At 35.2% G+C, this 19,792-nt stretch overlaps 2 protein-coding genes, 1 long non-coding RNA gene and 2 pseudogenes across 4 annotated transcripts; 3 read left to right on the top strand and 2 right to left on the bottom strand.

Annotated features, from left to right (window-relative positions):
• The first annotated feature begins 736 nt into the window (after window positions 1-736).
• Window positions 737-1,747, top strand: LOC145584388 (flavonol sulfotransferase-like pseudogene; annotated as a pseudogene).
• A 3,445-nt stretch (window positions 1,748-5,192) lies between these two features.
• On the top strand, window positions 5,193-6,606 carry LOC145586639 (flavonol sulfotransferase-like pseudogene; annotated as a pseudogene).
• Window positions 6,584-9,026, bottom strand: LOC145586641 (uncharacterized). Its single transcript, XR_014100994.1, has 4 exons — window positions 8,850-9,026; window positions 8,698-8,751; window positions 7,103-7,172; window positions 6,584-7,016 (listed from the first exon to the last, which is right to left on the bottom strand). It is a non-coding gene; the product is annotated as an uncharacterized LOC145586641 (long non-coding RNA).
• Window positions 9,027-10,630: 1,604 nt separating this feature from the next.
• LOC145586640 (uncharacterized) lies at window positions 10,631-14,720 on the bottom strand. Of its 2 annotated transcripts, XM_081643529.1 has the most exons (5): window positions 14,654-14,720; window positions 14,373-14,471; window positions 12,928-13,054; window positions 11,653-11,725; window positions 10,631-11,146 (listed from the first exon to the last, which is right to left on the bottom strand). In XM_081643529.1, the coding sequence occupies exons 2-5, from the start codon at window positions 14,398-14,400 to the stop codon at window positions 10,880-10,882; spliced, it is 495 nt and encodes a 164-aa protein (XP_081499655.1). In that variant the 5' UTR covers window positions 14,401-14,471; window positions 14,654-14,720; the 3' UTR covers window positions 10,631-10,879. The 2 variants fall into 2 exon arrangements, with proteins under 2 accessions (XP_081499655.1, XP_081499654.1); XM_081643528.1 differs by lacking the exon at window positions 14,654-14,720 and having other exon boundaries at window positions 10,634-11,146; window positions 14,373-14,572.
• An 865-nt stretch (window positions 14,721-15,585) lies between these two features.
• On the top strand, window positions 15,586-19,676 carry LOC145585513 (uncharacterized). Its single transcript, XM_081642211.1, has 8 exons — window positions 15,586-15,963; window positions 16,244-16,300; window positions 16,420-16,495; window positions 17,288-17,367; window positions 17,473-17,522; window positions 17,600-17,684; window positions 17,817-17,915; window positions 19,104-19,676. The coding sequence occupies exons 1-8, from the start codon at window positions 15,679-15,681 to the stop codon at window positions 19,323-19,325; spliced, it is 954 nt and encodes a 317-aa protein (XP_081498337.1). The 5' UTR covers window positions 15,586-15,678; the 3' UTR covers window positions 19,326-19,676.
• The last annotated feature ends 116 nt before the right edge of the window (window positions 19,677-19,792 follow it).

Below are 19,792 nucleotides of genomic sequence, written 5' to 3'. Positions count from 1 at the left end.
AGCTAACTAAGCTAATGAGAACGGAGTACAATGACTACTTTTGTAATATATTTTTGCTGTAGAGAGAGACAAAAAGAATAAATATATGTAAACAAGATTTGATTTTAGGTATTGGATACCAAATATTTGCCGATTTCTACTACTAATAGTAAACAGTTTTTGGTTAAGAAAGTGAAAAGAAGTAAAAATCCAAATAAAAAATGCTTTTTACTGCATCTAGGATTTGAACATGAAACCTTAATGTCCAATATTTAACCAGTGTTCTACTGCAACTTTTCCCACTAGTAATTAGTATTGTTACAACAAGAAATTTACTTAAACAACCTAATATAGCTAGAAACAAACAAATAAAAATATCCTAATGTTTTTTCTTTTATTAGTATTTTTTTTAAAAAAAGTTTCAGTAGTCAGTATATATGGAAATAACTGTTCTTAATACTAACCACAAAAGTTGCATGACAAGGGTCATAAATAATACGAGTATTGAGTAAAATGCTAGCAAACTCTTCATAGTACTAAAATATAATATACCAAAGCAACTAGCAAGGTTCATGTATTTATTGATATTGATATTTTTATAAAAATTCATACATGTCGACATATATAGACTACACACTACTATAAATATGATTGTGCATGCATGAGAATTCTCATCACTTACAAACTTCTACTCTATATAAACAAGGCTAGTTAGTGTGCATCCCATCTCTTAAAACACTGCTTGAATTCATCCACAATGAATGGTGAAAATCAAACAAAATTCGTTCTCGAAAACGATGAAGAAAAAATTCAAGAGGTGCAAAAAAACCTTCCAAAATCTCCTTTCATGGGTAGTGAACTTGTTCAACTAGCAAAATATCAAAACATTTGGTATGGTGATATGTACATCCAAAACATACTCAAGTTACAAAGAAACTTTGTTGCTCAAGACACCGATCTTATAATTGGTAGTCTCATGAAAACCGGCACCACTTGGTTAAAAGCTTTACTTTTTGCTATTGTCAACCGTGTTCACCACCCCATTACTCAAAGCCCTTTGCTTAGCCATCACCCACATGAACTTGTACATAGCCTCGAGCCTCTCTATGGAGAGCATCCTTCACACAACCCTAATGATCTCCCTTCGCCGAGGCTTTTTAGCACCCATTTGTCTTACACATCCCTTCCTGAATCCATCAAGAATTCAAAATGTCGGACTTTGTACATTTGTCGAAATCCCTTAGACATGCTTGTGTCACTATATTTTTTCTCTATAAACTTCATGAAGAAGCAAGTAGAAGATTTCAAACCACCTTCTATGGAGGAATTCTTTGAAGATTTTTATGATGGGAGACGTCCATGTGGCCCTTTCTTTGAACATGTTGTTGGATTTTGGAAGACAAGCTTAGAGCGACCAGAAAAGGTTTTATTTCTTAAGTATGAGGATCTGAAAGACGATCCAACTTTTCATCTGAAAAGGTTGGCTGAATTCATAGGTGTACCATTTTCACCACAAGAGGAAAATGAAGGTGTTATAACACAAATAATTGAGCTTTGTAGCATCAAGACTATGAAGGATTTGGAAGTTAATAAGAGCGACGACAAGGCAATAGACAAGTTCTTCGATAAGAAGACCTACTTTAGGAAGGGAGAGGTCGGAGATTGGACTAAACATTTCACTCCTACTATGGTGGAAAGAATGAAAAAATTGATGGAAGAAAAAATTGAGGGCACTGGGTTATCTTTTACGTTACTTCCTCAATGTTGATTACTCGCAGATCATCCATATAGCCATTTATATTGGGTTATCATCGTATGCTTTATCGTCCTTTCATGAGGTTTAATTTCATTTTGTTCACAAATATGGTACGTAGAATTAAGATTGGATTCTTCATGATGAATCTGTGTAGTTTCTAACTTTCTATGTATGTAATTTCATAAATAAATGTACCTCATGATTAATAATCTATTTGACTCCTTATTTGGGTCTTCCAATCGTAAGCCATTTTTAGTTCGGTGTTTATGAACATCTTAAACGCATAATGATAGTTTTTAGGTCACTTAGGGCGTGTTCGGCGCTAGCTTTTAAGTAGCTTTTAGTGGTTTGATCAAGTCAAAACACTACTTAACAAAAAATATGAGTGTTTGGCAAACTAGTGGTTAGGGTAGCTTTTAGTGGTGGAGGTAGCTTTTATGAAAAGTTAGAAATATTAGCTTTTGAAATTAGAGGTAGCTTTTGAGGTACCTGTTGAAAATTTAATCTATAGTTTTAAAAATAAAATATTGATTTTTATATGTAACAGCTAGTCAACCGCTACTTTACCGAACACTCATATCTAAATTATTTATCTTCACAGCTAACACCTTGTTGACAGTTAACAGTTACCTACACAGCTAACAGTTACCTCCACGGCTACAATTACCTTCACAGCTATATTTTGCCGAACACGCCTAATGTCTTAATATCGTACAATATCCATTTTTTCTTACTGATCTTCTCATTAACTGCTCATGTAGTAAAAGTTAGAAAACTTTAACTGCCTTTGATTATAAAGGAGAAAAAAATTATTCTAGCTGTATCTCATTCGAGGGTGGTTTGGTATCAATGTATCATCACCCTCAACTCTGTTGTACGCTTTTGCAAAGCTTTAAGTTGTGACTCTTGTGAGTTGCAAGGACAAAAATGAGAAAATATGCTGCGTACAAGAAATGTAAAGCAATAACTACAGTTTATTGCATTAAGTCGTAGATCATTCAAACTATTCAAAAAACAAAAATAATGTAACCCTTGCTCCCTAACAACAAATAAGCTCAAACTCACTAAGTAAAACCGTCTCAAAGCATTCAAGCATTGAATGCAATTTTTATTACAAACTTGATTTTGGCATGATCATAGAATAATTTGTGCTTGTTTGGTTGACAAAATAAAATGAAAAGTGAAAAATCAAGTGAACTGGTATATATGAAAATTACAACTTTCCATTGTTATAACCCAACAACTTACAAAAATTCCTAGGAACTTCATTAAAGAAATAACTTCTCATGATATATAATTTTCTATAGGAACTTATTTTCAGAAACTAACGAGGCCTTAATTGCTAATTTGATTTTCCACCGTTTTCATTCATGCATGTATTTTCTTTTTAGGAATTTAATTATAACATTGTTAATAATATAATTTGTACCATATATAACACCGATCCCTTAAATGCAGATCGAGATTGACTATATAGTGATCCTTTCGAGAATGTCAGAGATAAATATATATTATAGACAAACTCAATAAAATACTAGTACATGCTAGCTAGATACAATCGATAAGTGGTTAGTCAAAGATATTATCATAATTAAATTAATATATTTGATATCAGTTTTGATTGATGTAATATAAATATGTCGAGGAGATGGTGGATATGATAGTTTTATATAGATCGTCGTTGGTATTCCAAGTATGAACCCTTGTAATTACGTAGTAATTATCTTTGTAAACACTACAGTCTACTTCTTCATAATATACAACAAATTAGGGCATGTTCTGATTTATTAAAGTGAGCTGAAATGAAATGAATATTTTATAAGAGAAGAAAATTAGGAACTGAACTGAATTGAACTAATCTGATTGGAACTCAACTGAACTAATTAAAGCTGAACTGAAATTAAGCTGAAGAGGACAGACCCTTATTAGTGTACTCTATTAGTCTGGTATAAATAGATGAGTACCATATAATATATCTCACTTAGGCCCTGTTTTTTTTTTTTTTTTTTTTTTTTTGTTTAGCTAAAAATCGGTTGAACTGAATTATTATTATTGTTATTTTTACTACTCCGTATTACGTTACTACTATTACTATTTCTAATTATTACATTACAATTACTATTACTACTACATTATTACTAATTATTAGGTTATGAAAAAAGTCCTATTTAATAAAGATCGGTAACTTTAAGAAATAAATATAATAGAAAATCAATAAATTAAGTTTTAATTTGTAAAAAAAAGTAATTTCAATAAAAAAATTTAGTTCAGCAAAAGTCACCAAAAATGCGAAAATAAGTCCTTGCTTGTTTCTTGTCTAGTTGTCTTAATTGGTCATCTTTCCAAAAAAAAATTGTAACTACAGCTCAGGTGATCGCACGGAGTATGATTTGTTAGCAATTAATATTGTTTATAATGGTATTTTTGACGTTATAAAGTTGCATGACAAGGGCCATGTATGAATATGAATGATCATCCATTGTTATTATATGACAAGTTGACATGATTCATGACTTCATGAGGCTTACTTCATTGTAAAATCTTTGTTCTAGGTTTATGAGTTTAGTCATCGAAATCAATTCTAATTTGATTTCTATCTCTTGTGTGAAGAAAGTGATGTTCGTTACAGGTTATGGGAAGATCAAATACACAAAAACAAAAAAAAAAAAAAAAAAAAAAAAAAAAAAAAAAAAAAAAAAAAAAAAACACATCATTCAATGTTATTATATATTTCGTACGTACGAAGCATGTATAACATTTGAGTACTCGCGTATATAAGACTGTTTATATGGAACAAAGAGCTGAGAGTTATTAATATGTCAAAATAATTCATAACGAAATACTTGTATGCGGCAACATGTGCGCATTTGACATGATCATGCAATGCAAACATCTTAATTTGATTTGCACTATTTTCATGCATGTTGTTTAAGGAACTAATTCTAACATTTTTAGTACTTCATACAATAATTCCCTTATATGAAGATCGATGTAACGATCCATTCCAGTATATCAGAGATAATTATGGTTTACAAACTCAAGCCTACAATCGTGTCAAGATTATGCCTACAATAAACTATATATCACAGCTAGCTATTGTAGATAATTGATTGATCAAAGATTTTATCATCATTTTGTACGTAACTACAATAAGTTAAATAACTGTTTTTCTAACAAGTATCCATGCATGATCAAAGATTTTATCATAATTTTATTAAGCTAGCTCATATTTTATCTAAGAAATTAATATAACAATTAATCATGGAATCTTTCCACAAACTAGCATTTAAAATCAAATTTTATAATATATAGCTAACTTCCTCTATAAATTCACTAATTATGTTTAATTCGGTTTTTCTTCTTATTAATCACATAAAAACCCTTCAATTCCTAGCTTTGTTTATATCATTCCTATACACAAAACTCTCCAATATCGGGTTCCATCTTCAGCTCAAGCTAAGAACATGAATGTATCCACAAAGAATCCAAATCAAACACAAGATCAGGAAATTCTACAAGTGCTTGAAGAAGAAGTTCAAGTCGAGCTCAAAAAAAGATGCCTTCCAAAATGCTCCTTCACGGGCAATGAGCTTATTGAACTAGTAAAATATGAGAATTTCTGGTATGGAGGTGACTATATCCAAAGTATCCTCATGTTACAAAGACACTTTCTTGCTCGAGACACCGATCTTATCATAGCTGGTCTCATGAAAGTCGGTACCACTTGGTTGAAATCTTTACTCTTTGCTACTGTCAACCGTATCCACCACCCTATTGATCAAAGCCCGTTGCTTAATGCTAATCCACACGAACTTGTTCATAGCCTTGAGGCTCTCTATAATGGAGCCTTTGATTACCCTTGCTATCACCATCTTAATGAGCTTACTTCGCCTAGGCTATTTAACATTCATTTATCCTACACATCCCTTCCTGAATCCATCAAGACTTCTAAGTGTCGGATTTTGTACATTTGTCGAAATCCCTTTGACACACTTGTGTCATTATATTACTTCTGCATTAAGTCTATGAAGAAACAATTTGGAGAAAATTTCAAATCTCCTTCTATAGAGGATTTCTTTGAGGAAGTTTATGATGGGAAACACCCATGTGGGCCTTTCTTCGAACATGTGATTGGATTTTGGAAGGCAAGCTTAGAGCATCCAGACAAGGTATTGTTCCTTAAGTATGAGGACTTAAAGGATGATCCAGTATCGGAGTTGAAAAAGTTGGCTAACTTCATAGGTAAGCCATTTTCGCCAAGAGAAGAGAGTGATGGTGTTATTCACGAAATTATAGACCTTTGTAGCATCAAGAATATGAAGGAATTAGAGGTTAATAAAGGCACAGAGATGGTCATGAAGTCACTTGAGAATAAGATTTTCTTTCGAAAAGGAGAGGTAGGGGATTGGATCAATCACTTCACACCTAACATGGTTGAGAGGATGAATAAACTCATGCAAGATAAACTTGAAGGTACTGGGTTGTGCTTTAAGTTACTCCCTCAACCCCACTCTTGCAAAGCCAACCTTCAATGAGCTATCCTTTTTTGTTATTGTTATTGTCATTGTCGCCGTCGTCGTTGCTGTAATTTTTTTTTTCTTTTGTCTAACTTTTTTCCTTACCGAACTCAGGACCAAGGTTTGGGTTCTTCACGAGTCTGGTTTCTATAATAAAATCAAGAATCTACTTGAATAATTTGGCAGTTTTAGTGTTTCTTTTAAAGTATGGTCTCAAAGAATGATGGTGCACATGGTCTCCAAGAATGATGGTGAATTTGGAAATTTATGGAGCATATAATGAAAGCATGAAAACCTCCTAGAAATTACACTCTTACGGCAAAACTGGGACTTTGGAGCTTGTAAATAATCTCCTTCATTCGCTTAAAAATACCAGTATGTAATGTCGGCTAATGGAAACAAAAAAAAATTCATGCAACATACACTACAAGCCTCCCTAAAATATGTCACACACTAAACTCAATACTTGTATAAATGCAAATTTTTAGATAGATCAGCATAGATAAAGTCTGCACAAATGAAGGGAAGAGTTCAGCGAACATCACCATTCACCATCAGGGCAAAGCAGTCGATATCATTCAGGGATCAAAAACCTCACAACCCTGGATCAAACCCTGAATTATCACCAAAAGATCAAGTTTACGACAACACTTTGGGCCATCAAATGCCAGGTAATTAATTATGTTCCATGCTTAACAATGTGACTAGATGTCATCAACCTCTATTGAGCTTTTGGGGCTTACTCTTGGCCAAATCAAGTTGTTCTGCATATTAATCACCAAGGACTTTAGGGTAATAATGAGAAAAACTAAAGCAACGCCCTCTTCAATAGTTGAATCATTTTACTTACTCTGCTCATATGTGATTGCTTTTTGGATGGTTGTACGGAAAAATATGTTCCCATTCTTCAGATAGACATGCTGAAAATAAAAAATCAAGAGGATTCAGTATCAGTTATATATACTGATTGTCATAAGTGAATCATAACTAAGTGCACTCCTTTGCAGCAAAAACAACACCAGAAGATATAATCCAAAATACAGATCTCATATGCCAAGTAAATTTTTAAATTTGCATAGTTATAGAATTCAGGAGTACGATTTTAACCTTCTCATAGAATTAAGAATATCAACCCTTCACCTTGCTTGTGTTTGGCAAATAGTTATGGTACCAGATATTTCCACTTTACTTAATCACAATAGTCAAAGTTTAGAATCCTCCCCAATTCGACACCTTATCAGAAGAAACATGCTTCATTCTTTCCCCGACCCTGCTTCTATTTTCTGGCATTTGACACTTTTTCTTCCCATGCCCCCTCCCCCTCGATAATCCTCCCCCTCGATAATGAATGCACAAATTGGACTCAAAGTCCAATATCCATTTTCTCTTAGAAGGTAAACAAAAACAACTAGAAGCAATGAACAAGCAGAACCATTGGCAGAAATGATAAAGAGCATTACCAATACCTAGATAAAAAGTTATCCAACAACCACTATCTGGACAAATTAAAGTACTCAACTATGAAGAGGAGCACCATCACTTAAACGTCCTAGCTTGCACCCCACCGTAACAGAAACATCATATGCACCAGAGCGCTTCTGAGATTGGAAACACTCTCACCTGAGCCATACATATTTACTGCTTGCTTCTTCCTTCACTACTTTTATAAACTTAAAACTCAGGATGAAATCTCCTATTATGATGGTCATGCAGTCATGCTGCGAATCCATGCCATTCACTCCATACCAAAAGTACAATCATACACAAATCCTGGCATACTGCACATCACTCAGACACCCAGCTTTTAACAGAAAAAAAACCCTATAAATAGCCAGTTCCAAGAATTCCAAGTTCTAACTCTTGGTGCACTTGGATTATACTCCGCACTTCATATGTAATAATGTATGTCCAACAAGAACAGGCATACACAGATGTTTTGGGCACACTATGCTCGTTACACGATATAGCACATCATTCAATTATTTTGTGTTTAGGATTAATACTAGTACGGATAGATAATTCCTTTCTCTTTGTCCTCTGCAATCTTCTCCTTCCTATTCTCACTCTAATGCTTTTCTTTCCCCTAATTTTCTCTAAATATCTTGTAATCAACCCACACTTCATAGCATATCATTAGTCATTTCAACTCATTCTTGGCTAATAGACCACAAAATAAGTATCATACTACACTTATATTCATCCAAAAAAAACCCCTAATTGACATGAATACAGCAATAATACAAGAATTACAATCAAAATTAAAAAAAAAAGACTTCCTGTCCAAAAACTTCGCTTTAGCGACTCGCTACGCCCCTTAAGCAGCGAAGCAGCATAAGCTACTTCATACCAGCGCAATTGAATCAATTTTTCAGGGTTGAAAGAGAAAAATGAAATTCATAATCAGGCATAAAAATTAGAAAAAATAAAGGTAAATTAAAATCTAACCCTAGAAGAAGGTAGACTGTTAAGCTCTGCAATTGCAACCTCGTGACGTTTAATCTGCACAAAATTGAAGAGTTACGAAAGGTCGCATTAGCGTAATTTGAATGAATTAAGTTATTTAATTGAGATGAGATGAGAAGAGAAGAGAGAAATACCTCAACAAGATCAAATTTGGGGTCTGAAGAAGGAGAAGTTTGGGAAGACGAAGAAGATGATGCAGCAGCAGTTGCCATTGCTGAGCGCCTTTAAGAGAACTGCGCAGAAATGGAGTAATAATGCAAATTCATACTTGTACTTGTGACTATGATTTATCAAGTTGGACAGATGGCTTTAGCCAATTTTAAATAGGTCTGGTCCTTGGGGCATATGGCCATACGCCGCATACCGAATTAGAGGTGGCTGCAACTTGCAAGGCTCGCAATTATATTTAAGGTGTGTTTTAGGGCCTGTTCTGATTTACTGGAAATAACTAAATTGTACTGAACAAAATAGAGTTGAAATTGATTGTTTATGAGAGAAGGAAATTAAGAACGGAACTGAATTGAAATTAAATTAAACAGAATAAGCCCTTAGTTACAATGTTTTTGTCCAACAAAGACACTACAGGAGTATATTATTTTACGATTTTAACCATTAAGGGGAATAGATTTTTTTTTTTTTTTTTTTTTTTAGAAAAAGCGGAATAGAAAATTTATATTCGTACAAAACTATGTAGGAAAAATAGACAAAAATAATCCCAATTTTTATCGTTTCGCTCAAAATAATCCCAACTTTGTATTATTTTTAAATAATCCGAATTGTATTCGCTTTAATTGGTCCCAACTAATAACCTAACTTATTTTTTTTTTGAGGGAAAGAGACATATGTCACTACATAATTGATTGAAAAAAATTAAAATGAAAAAAAAAAAAAAAAAAAAAACTGAAAAACACAGCCAATAACCCTCACAGGCTCACGACCACCCTCCCCACTCCCCAGGCCTGCCGACAGCCCTTCAACTCTCCGGCATCCCCCACCCCAAACCACCGGAATCCTTCCCTCACCACGACCTACCCATCAAAATCGCCCCCCCACACCCGAAAACCACCGCTTTTTTTTCCCTAACCCGGAAAAAGTCGTTATCGGCCATCGAAGAAGTCGCCACAGGAACAACGGCGAGATGGGTAGTTGTATCATGTTGTTCTCCTTGCGTTTTTATGGAGTGTTTGATCTTGTCCGTTTATAAAGTACCGGCGTCGATCTACTGTTTGATTAGGCGGAAGAAACGGTTTTGGGGAGAAGGGTGGTTTTCGAATTTTCGGGGGTTGGAATAGGAATCATGGGTGAATTCCGGGGAGTGGGAGCGGTTTAGGTGTCTGGGTCATGGTGACCTTCAATTCCCTCACGTTGGAGCCAGTTTTGGGGGAAAGGGCGCCGGGAAAAGGTGGAGTCGGCAGTTGGGGAGGGGATCTAGGCTAGGCCGGTGGGAGGAGGGACGCCGGAGTGCCGGACTTGGGTGGTGGTGGACTGGTGGGGTTGTCGTGGGATGGGGTTGGGTGTTCTTTTTTATTTTTTTCGTTTTTTTATATATTTTCAATCATTCACATGGTAACACTTGTCACTTAAACCAAAAAAAAAAATTACCTATGGTGGTAAGGGTAACAATGGTTTGGGAGAAGAGGGGAGATCATAGTTTAAGTTTGAGTTGAAATTTTTTAAAATAGGGAACATACAAGCATACATAACCTTGTTGAATTAATTTGCTAGGTGAATATGAATATCAACTAGCTTAGTTGGTTAAAATATTAAAAGTGGTTTTTAAAAAATACTTTCACTCAAGGAGTCAAGTGTTCAAAGAATCGCTGAGTGGTGAATCGAGTATTTTTCCTCATCAGTCATTGCAATCAAACCACTGATAAATAGGTATGACTTGTGCGTATAGCATAACATAATCACCATCTTACAATGAAATTTGGACAGTTTGCAGATTGATTAATAAGCTGAAACATTAGAAAGCACGCAACAAATTGGTAGTTATTACAACAATGATTACTGTTTATGCTTTTCAACATCCTGAATCCCCTCAAAAGCTTTAAAATAGCTGAGAGAAGATGACATAGATGGAAAAATGGAAAAATAATATGTATAGTTCCTGTATCACATGAACAAGCAAGGCCAGAGCTATATCAACGACAAACTCTAGTCATCAGTATCCCTGGCTAGCATTCTGGATTGCAACAACAGCAAGAGTAACAAGGGATGCATAAATCGAATTAGGCATCTTCTGCACCACTTTCCCCACGCCTGGGACACCTTCGGTTGCCCTCTTTGTTGCTAAAGCTACTGTTGGTGCCACCACCAGACTGATGATCAGTCCCTGGCTCACTGTGCTAAACGTGTCAGCAGTCAACTCCAGCATGAATTTCACAAATTCATCTCGGTTGATTCCCCCATCCAAATTGATGTCACACTTCTGCAATTATAAAAAAATGCCAAACATTAAAGCCATACCATTTTTTTAAAAAAAGAGGTTGCCAAGCAGTGCTGACAGCTGAAAAGTGGAAAGAGATTCAAGCCAATATTAGCATAAAAACTGATTTCAAAACAGCAAATTCCATGATCTAATATAGTGAGTTCTATCTCCAATTAATACCATAAGCAGGTCATAGTCATCACTGTACAATAAGTGGAGATAAGATTCAAGAATAGAAATGGTCTTATTTTCTGTCATTGTCCTAATTCTTTTCCCCTTAAAAGAACAAGTTTCAGGAAATAGATGTTCAGATAAGGGCAACAAAAGTTCAAATAACAATTTAAAGAAGTTCATACAAGCTGAAAAAAAAAAGGTTCATAATAAGTAAAGTTCCCACTCCAATAACAACAGATAAGTTTTGATAAGTTCAAACAATGGTTTGACAAATGAAAGAAGAGATGTTATCAGACATGCTAAATTCCAAAGGGTTATAAAGCTGAAAGTACCTCCATCAACCCTCTGACTTCATCTTTTGTCGGAGGATCAAAGTGTGGCCCTGGTAAGTACTTATTGATATCACTGCAACAGCATCGCATTTGTACCATTTTGTTAGCATGGGAACCATACTTTTACTTAAGAGTACTAGACTTTGACAAAGCTAATTGAAAAAATCACTCACTTGTAGGGGTGTCAATTCGGTTAAACAGTTCGGGTTTGGGTTGGGTTTATCAGTTTCGGGTTATAACGGGTCGGTTTATAACGGATTGAAATAATAAGCGGGTCGGTTTGGGTCGGTTTTGAAAATTATCGGGTCAGTTCGGTTTGGTTTTTTTAATTGCAGTTTCTATTCGGATCGGGTCCTTATCGGGTCGGGTTCTAGTCGGATCGGGTCATAATCAATTTGGGTTGAAGTGGGTCGGTTTGAAAACGGGTTTAGCCCATTTAATGTGGGTTTCGGTTAAAAACAGTTCGGGTCTTAATCAGGACGGGTCGTAATTGGTTCGGGTCATAATCAGTTTGGGTTTAACTGGGTCAGTTCGAAAATGGGTTTCGGTTCAAAATAGATCGGGTGAAATCGGGTCCAACCATTATTGTTCCGGTTATATTCGGTTTAGATTGAACTTGGTTGTTTTGAAAACGAGTTTACCCAATTTGAAACGGGTTTCTAATCAAAATCATATCGGGTTAAAATTGAGTCGGATGATTATCGAGTCGAATTAGTCAGATAATGGGTAGGAACGAGTCATGTTATAATCAAGTCAAGTCATAAATAAGTTGGGTTTATCGAGTAGTGTGTTGAAACGGATTAGATCATAAACATATTGGGTAACAGGTTGTAAATGACTCAGTCATAACGGGTTACGGGTTTTAAACGGTTTGGTCATAACGGGCTACGGGTCGTAAACGGTTCGGTTACAACGGGTTACGGATTATAACCGGTTCGGTCACAACGGGTTACGGGTTGGAACGATTTAGGTTTATCGGATTTTTATCGGGTTTTAACGGTTTTCGGTTTAAAACGGGTCGGGTTACTATCGGGTTTAAACGTAATCGGTTTGGGTTGCTTTCAGTTTCGGGTTGTAACGGTTTGGCTTGATAACGGGTTGAGTTAGTAACGGTTTACACAAATTCGGTTTAGTTCAGTTTCGGTTTGGAAAAAATTGGGTCGGGTCAGTTTTCGGTTTCCAAAAAACGGGTTTTAAACAGTTCAGTTCCTTTTCGGATCGGTTCGAAACAGTCGGGTTTAACGGTTCGGGTCAGAAACTGACAGCTCTACTCACTTGTAAACTATCAGGACAGCTATATATAGCTCTTCAAACGACAGTGTGACATTTCCAGTCTGAGTCTGCACACGATCAAACACTTTGTCCGTTATCTTCCTGATTTTTTTCTTCCTCCATTCCTTACCTATGCAAGATGGCAACATGACCCATCATCAGGGTGTATATAGTAATCAAGTAAATAAAAAACTGACATAATTTCAATTAATCAATAAGAAGTTTAGGGCATATATGTCCTCAACAAAGCATCATTCAATCCTTTTTGTCACTCAAGCATTTTCTATAATCCATTCCCACTAAGGGTAGACTTTTATAGATGAAGGAGTTGATATGTAACCTACTCCATGCCATTCGATATGAAGTATTTAGGCTTAGTTCTTTTCACATTAAAGAAACCCACCTACTGAAGTTGGGTAATTATCTAATCTTATGATTTAAAATTTTGATGACTGATGTCTTTGACAAGCTGTAAAGAAGCGAGTTTCAGAAAAAGTGTTTAGATAACTTCAAATGAGAGTTATAGGCTATCCGAGTTCAATTCACAATTACGTTGTTCTAGTAAGTTTAGATCGATCAATCAATTAAAGCCTTAAAAACATTGAATAATCATATAAGGTCCAATAAGTTCTAATAAGGGTTTTTCTAGTAATAACGCAGCATATATTTGATTTTTTAAATATGTAACCTTTTCTTACTTCTTTATCTCATCTACACCCCGTGTTATGCAAGTTTACACTAGCTACTTAATTTCTCAACTTGCAAATAGGTTAGCCTGCATCTATGGAATTCTGGACCATTATAACCAAGTAGATTTCATCTCAAAACCAATTGACATTATGACTTAGCTTACTCCGCCTAAACCAAGTAAGATTCCGTCTCAAAACCAAATGACACGAAGACGTACCAGACTCCACTACTCGATAGTTACCTAGTATAATCGAATGCGCCTGCCTTATAGGACAGCTAAAAGCCTCAAACTGACTCACATCACATGTACACATAAGCATACATGGGATTCCCCACTTTTTCTAGATACTAATAGAATCTTAATCTATACACTACAACCTTAAAACTCCTATAATATCATATAAGAACAAATTTGATAAATTTTCTGCCTCTCACTAGCAGAAAATCCAAAAGATAGCTACTTTAATCCATTCTCCCCCCCCCCCCCCCCCCTCCCCCTTCCCCAAAAAAAAAAAAAAAAAAAAAAACGAACATGATTAACTAATTTAAGTTGATCATGGGTTTGTCATGATAACAACAATTATAACAAATAAGTAAAAAAAAAAAAAAATCAACAATTCTGCAATATAACACTTACAAAACCCCATTGAAATCAAGGGTATTTACTAAATTTCATCATTAAAAACCAAAAAATAGAAAGCAAGTATAAATGAATTCGAACAAACTGTAATTAGCTTAAAAGAGTGAGATTAAATTACCTTGGATTTTGTCCAAAATCTGACCCATTATCCGCTTAAGGAGTAAAAGAAATTTCCCAGTCTTTGAGTTTGCAAGATCCGAAGAAGATGAAGAACCACCTGAAAATAAATGATGTAAAACTTGCTAAATACCCAAAATCACAAAAGTCCTAGATTTTGATTAATTTAATTTAATTTTTAATTTTTAATTTATTGGGGTGCGAAATTTGTGATATTTTAACCAAAAAAATTGAAGATGATAGTTTTAATATTTCAGAGGTTGTATGGTACACTGTCCTTACATGTGGCATTTTTTGGTAAGTTGTGTGAGTGTTTAGTGAAGCTTCTCTACCTTGGATTATCATTAATCATATCTTCAATTTGGATTTTTTTTATTGAGTGCTACTTTGATTGCACGTCTTGTATTTGTATAGATTCCAAATGGGTCTAAGATTATTACGGAGTATTTGTTTCTATTGATTGTAATCAATGCTAATTGCCAAAAGATTCTAATTACGAGTCTTTAACTTCCGAAGAAATTTTAATAAGATGTTAAATACTGTGTGCAAAAGATTCTTTCTTTTATTTGTTTGAATAATGTACTCTAGACATATATAATAAGAACTAGAGATAAATGATACAAGTAAGCAAAGAATTCAACTAAAAAGAATAAATTATATAAAATCATTCACTCATTTAAATCTAAATGAGAACAATTTAAGCATTAAACAACGTAATAACTAACAACCAAAGAGAAAGAATCAAACCTTGTACATGCACATTTCAATCCTTCACTCTACTACTTAATTTAATTTCAAGTATTGTTACTTGTTTTGTTACTAAGCTCTGAGTGTAAATTACGGAGTATTCCCATTTTACATTTAAATCATTTAAAGACCAAAGAGAAAACTGTCATAGAAAGACTAACCCACCCACCCCTCCACAAATCCTTAATTGTTCTCGGTTGTCCTTTTTATCACTTTTATTCATTTAAAAATAAAATTCTCAACATGAATAAAACTAATACAGAGTATAATCTTGAATACACCTAACTCTATGTCTATATGTGTGTTAGGACTCCGGAATAAGATAAAAGTGCAACACTCCGTCCCTCCCCTCTCCTCGAGGGGGGTAGTGGACTTAATGACTAGTATACCAAGCCCAGCAAGAAACAGACCAACAAAGGAGCCCAAAATTCGTCGGCTATCCAATCACCCAAAGCAACTAGTCCGATTTCAGACAATACTACTGTACAAAGATTCAAGCTTTAAACTAAACCCCAATTTTCTCCAGAAAATACACATCAAAGAAGAAACTTCAACCAACAATGGCGGTCATTTTCTCTCACTTCCAAACACCTTCTATTACCATGAACTTACCAAAAGCTGCTTCTTGCTTTTGCCGCTCCTTATTTTCTCAATCTTCAATTTACAATCATCATCTTCTTTATTACCCAATTCAAAATCCCATTTTTAATTTCAATTCTGGTTGGCAAAGGGTTCGAACTCGGGTCACAAGTTTATCTGAAACTGGCAGTGTTACTGATGTAATTAGAAGCCCTAATCTTGTTGCTTTGGAGTATTCTGACCTTAAGCTTCCAATTAATTGCGAGGTTTAATTCTCCCACATTCATTTCTTTCGCATTTTTAACACTTTCCCAGTAATTTCTAGCTCAATTTTGATTATTTTGTTCATGTTATATGGAACTTGCATTCAAAGATTGGTGCTTGTAATTTTTATATGAGATGGACTTACAATAATTTACGGCAAGATGGAGGTAGCCCTTTTAAGAGTGGACTCAATACTCTTTTATTGATTTCTTGGTAGCATGAAATTGTTTGTATTGAGTTATTTGATGGAGCAGATTTTCATGGTTATATTATGTGATGTAGGAGGTGGGTAATATTCGAGTCCGGCAGCATGTTAATCCTCTTAGTACAGCATTATCTGTAAGTGTTGTTCACTAATTCACTTCCAAATTATGGTTTTTGGTTTCTTTAGTCGTTCTATTTTCAGGGTTATTGAGAGCATTGAAGTTGATTTTATGTGTTAATGCTGCAATTGATAGGTACCAGCAGAGGTGCCTGATTGGAATGATGTGTTTAAAGACTCCTCTTTGCCTCTGATGGTGGACATTGGCTGTGGTATTGAATGCATTTCTTCTAAATATATTAATGCCTCTCATTGGTTTGATAGTGGTTGAATGAGATATCTTACATCGTTTTTGAGTCAAAAACTCGCAATGTACTTGATCATAGAACCAAATTGTTTATCATGAGTTCATGCCCTTAGGAAAGATGAAACATCGAAGCAAAGGGAAGATGATGGACTAAAGTCTAAAAAGGAAGAGAAATTGTGAATGAGGGAAATGGCATAGTATTAACTTAGTATGAGTTATGCACCATTTTTTAACTTTGTGACATGCAGGCTGTTGTCTCCACATCCGTGTTGCAGTTGTATAGTTAATGTCAATTTCCATGCAAGCATCAATTTTACCTTCATACTACTTTTATTTTGCCTCTTCTCCCTTCCTAGAATCCTAGGTGCATTAGTTGAAATTCTTATTGATGTCATTAAGAATTGTGTGACATTTCAGCCTTCAGATTTCTATCAGAAGAGTTTTCTAGTTATACATGGGCTATTTTCACCTACTTTGACATCTGGCTGATGCTACTATGTGTGTAGGGACATGTTGATCATGAATAAGGTGATGATGGAAGAGTTTTAACTGATTATAGTGGATTATAGAGTCAAGCACACTTAGGTGCAGACGTGCAGTAATCGGGGGGAGAAAATTGTTTCATGAACTTTTTACCCTGGATAACAAGATACCCACATACTTGTCCTGTGTATTTCATTTTTATGACAACTATGACTGCTGTTTTTGTTGCTGTGAGGAAATTGTGCTTTAGTGCCTGACATCATAGTAATTTCAGGTAGTGGCAGATTTCTCTTATGGCTAGCCAAAAGGAACATTGGTTCTAATAATTATTTGGGACTTGAAATACGCAAAAAAGTATGGGATTAGACATCTGGGCTACTTATTTGGACTTTTGTTTTAGCTACATCTTATTGAACATAATGGATTTATGGTTACTCTGGGAAATTTCTCTACGTGCAGTTGGTAAAGCGTTCGAATTTTTGGGCAAAAGAACTGAGTCTTTCTAATACGTAAGATTCTGAGACTTATATGGAGTATTGATTGTATGAATTGTTCACTGACTAATTATGCTGTACTTATGCTTCAGACATTTCATGTTTGCCAATGCTACAATATCTTTCCAGCAGTTGGCATCTTCTTATCCTGGACCACTGGTGTTGGTTTCGATCCTGGTCAGTTCATCTTATCTCAGTATGATTTCCTTATGTTATAGCTGCATCGCCTATTAATGTCATTGCATCATTATGTCATAAAAGAGCTTCTTCAGAGTAAACTTGGTCTGTTATTGACCTTATTGGTTGCAGTGTCCAGATCCTCACTTCAAGAAAAGGCACCATAAGAGAAGGGTTTTGCAGAAGCCACTGGTTGACTCCATTGTGGATAATTTAACATCAGGTGGACAGGTAAGTTTTATCTAGCATAGCTCATGCAGCATAGGCAATGGTTACCATTTCGTTGTCTATTGCCAATTATCCCAATGACCTAGATACCTGAATCCTGATTGCTAAGACCATAACCTAATTCGCAATATGTTCAGGGTCACAATCATATAATTATATCTACGTAATGAAAACTTAGGGAAATTTAGTTTTATGGCATCCTTTATAACACTATGAAACGATTTTTTGAACATAGTAATTATTTTTATTCAATTTTTAGGATACTTGGAATTGCAAATTGGTAAGGGGGTTGGTGAATTGTTTAACGGTTTAACTTTAACCATGGTGGTGACATTTTATACTTCGGTTATATTTTCTATTTATCTCTTGCACTGCTTAGACTTTGCCTTTCTTTGCTACCTACAAGCCCAAAGTCTGAATCTTCCCACACCATGCCTGTGGCCTGTGGGGGAATCAGATTTCGTGGTGGCAGCGTTGCTGTTATTGCTTTTACCCGTCCTTGAATATGTCTTGCTTTTTACCTATACATGATTACATGGTCAGCTTGCACAGCTCCCACTACATCTGGATTGGATCATGTGTGGGCAAGTTTAAAGGCTAGGATATTGATCACTTCTTGGATTAGTGAAGTTAGAGGGGATCAATGCATAAAGGGTTAGTATACAATTTTTCTCAAAAGTGGAGAATTTGAAAGCTGATTTTAATCTTTGAGAGAACTTTTTGTTGGAGATTGACCCTTCTACAGAAGTACAGATATTTAATTACTGTACTATGGGGGTACTTCTGCTTCTTTGTGGTCCTCAAGCAGAATTATTTAGATTACATCCTCAGTAGCTATAAAACTTGTGCAATGCACGAGATGAGGGGCAAAAACAGCTACTATAATGCACTCTTTTAAGACCTTAAAGTGTCATCTTTCTTTAAAATTTCACCTTCTTTTTCCCTCTACCCACGATTTATTTTCTCTTCCTAGAATTTATTTTAAGGTTGGGAAATGGGGTGAATTTATACTTCTACCTAGGTTATTGTAGATTTCTCCAGCATTCAACATTTGTTTGCTTATTTCAATGCCAATCTGCTAGCTTGCTTTTCAAGTCTCTTTAAATGATAATTTCTTAGCTTGATACCATATCACAGCCCAGCTTTATTCAACTGCTTGGTTTCTGATTTTCATGCTTCAATTCGAAACAGGTATTTGTGCAGTCTGATGTGCATGAAGTGGCAGTTGACATGAGAAATCAGTTTGATATTGTGCCGGATATGCTACACCTTGATGTCATTGACCCTAATTTTGGTTGTGATCCTGATGGTTGGCTTCTAAGTAATCCAATGGGGATTAGGACTGAGAGAGAGATTCATGCTGAACTTGAAGGTGCTAAAATGTATAGACGAATGTATCAGAAGAGAACATAATATTATCATCGGTTGAAGCCTGCATTATGCTCATTCTTTTAATCTGCATAGATACAGATCACACAGTAGAAGCTTTTCTTTTATTAGGAACTCCGTTTGCTACTTCTCTGGCTTACATTGCAGTCAGCTTGATTAATACTCCCTCTTTCCCTTAATTTTTTTTGCACCATGGATCCACTTTTTGTGAGAGCTCTTTGGGGTCAAATAGTGCAAAATATAAGGGATGGAGGGAGGTCACAAGCAGAATTTTACGTTTAGTCTGTTTTAGCTCTTTAGGAAGTAAAGCCTGTACATGTATAAATGTATTCACTAGTGTATCTGTTACTTTTGGTCTTTTGTTAAAGAAATTTATTTCAATCCTATGCATTTTGAACACCTTTGTCCCACAACTCCAAAACACCATGATCTATGAAGATGGCATCCGTGATTTAAATTTTTGGTGAATCCTGCAATGGCTTTGCCACCGT

Source organism: Chenopodium album, chromosome 16, assembly GCF_948465745.1.
Source record: "Chenopodium album chromosome 16, dcCheAlbu1.1, whole genome shotgun sequence".
Lineage (NCBI taxonomy): Eukaryota > Viridiplantae > Streptophyta > Magnoliopsida > Caryophyllales > Amaranthaceae > Chenopodium > Chenopodium album.
The sequence above is the reverse complement of the archived record's forward strand: the minus strand, read 5'-3'. Positions and strand labels throughout refer to the sequence as shown.

Coding starts and splice junctions, on each gene's coding strand:
- LOC145585513 (XM_081642211.1), top strand. CDS start 15,679: ATGGCGGTCATTTTCTCTCACTTCCAAACACCTTCTATTACCATGAAC. Junction 15,964..16,243: donor AGCTTCCAATTAATTGCGAG/GTTTAATTCTCC, acceptor TATGTGATGTAG/GAGGTGGGTAATATTCGAGT. Junction 17,685..17,816: donor TGGTGTTGGTTTCGATCCTG/GTCAGTTCATCT, acceptor TATTGGTTGCAG/TGTCCAGATCCTCACTTCAA.
- LOC145586640 (XM_081643529.1), bottom strand. CDS start 14,400: ATGGGTCAGATTTTGGACAAAATCCAAG. Junction 13,055..14,372: donor GATTTTGGACAAAATCCAAG/GTAATTTAATCT, acceptor CATCTTGCATAG/GTAAGGAATGGAGGAAGAAA. Junction 11,726..12,927: donor GCTGTCCTGATAGTTTACAA/GTGAGTAGAGCT, acceptor ATGCTGTTGCAG/TGATATCAATAAGTACTTAC.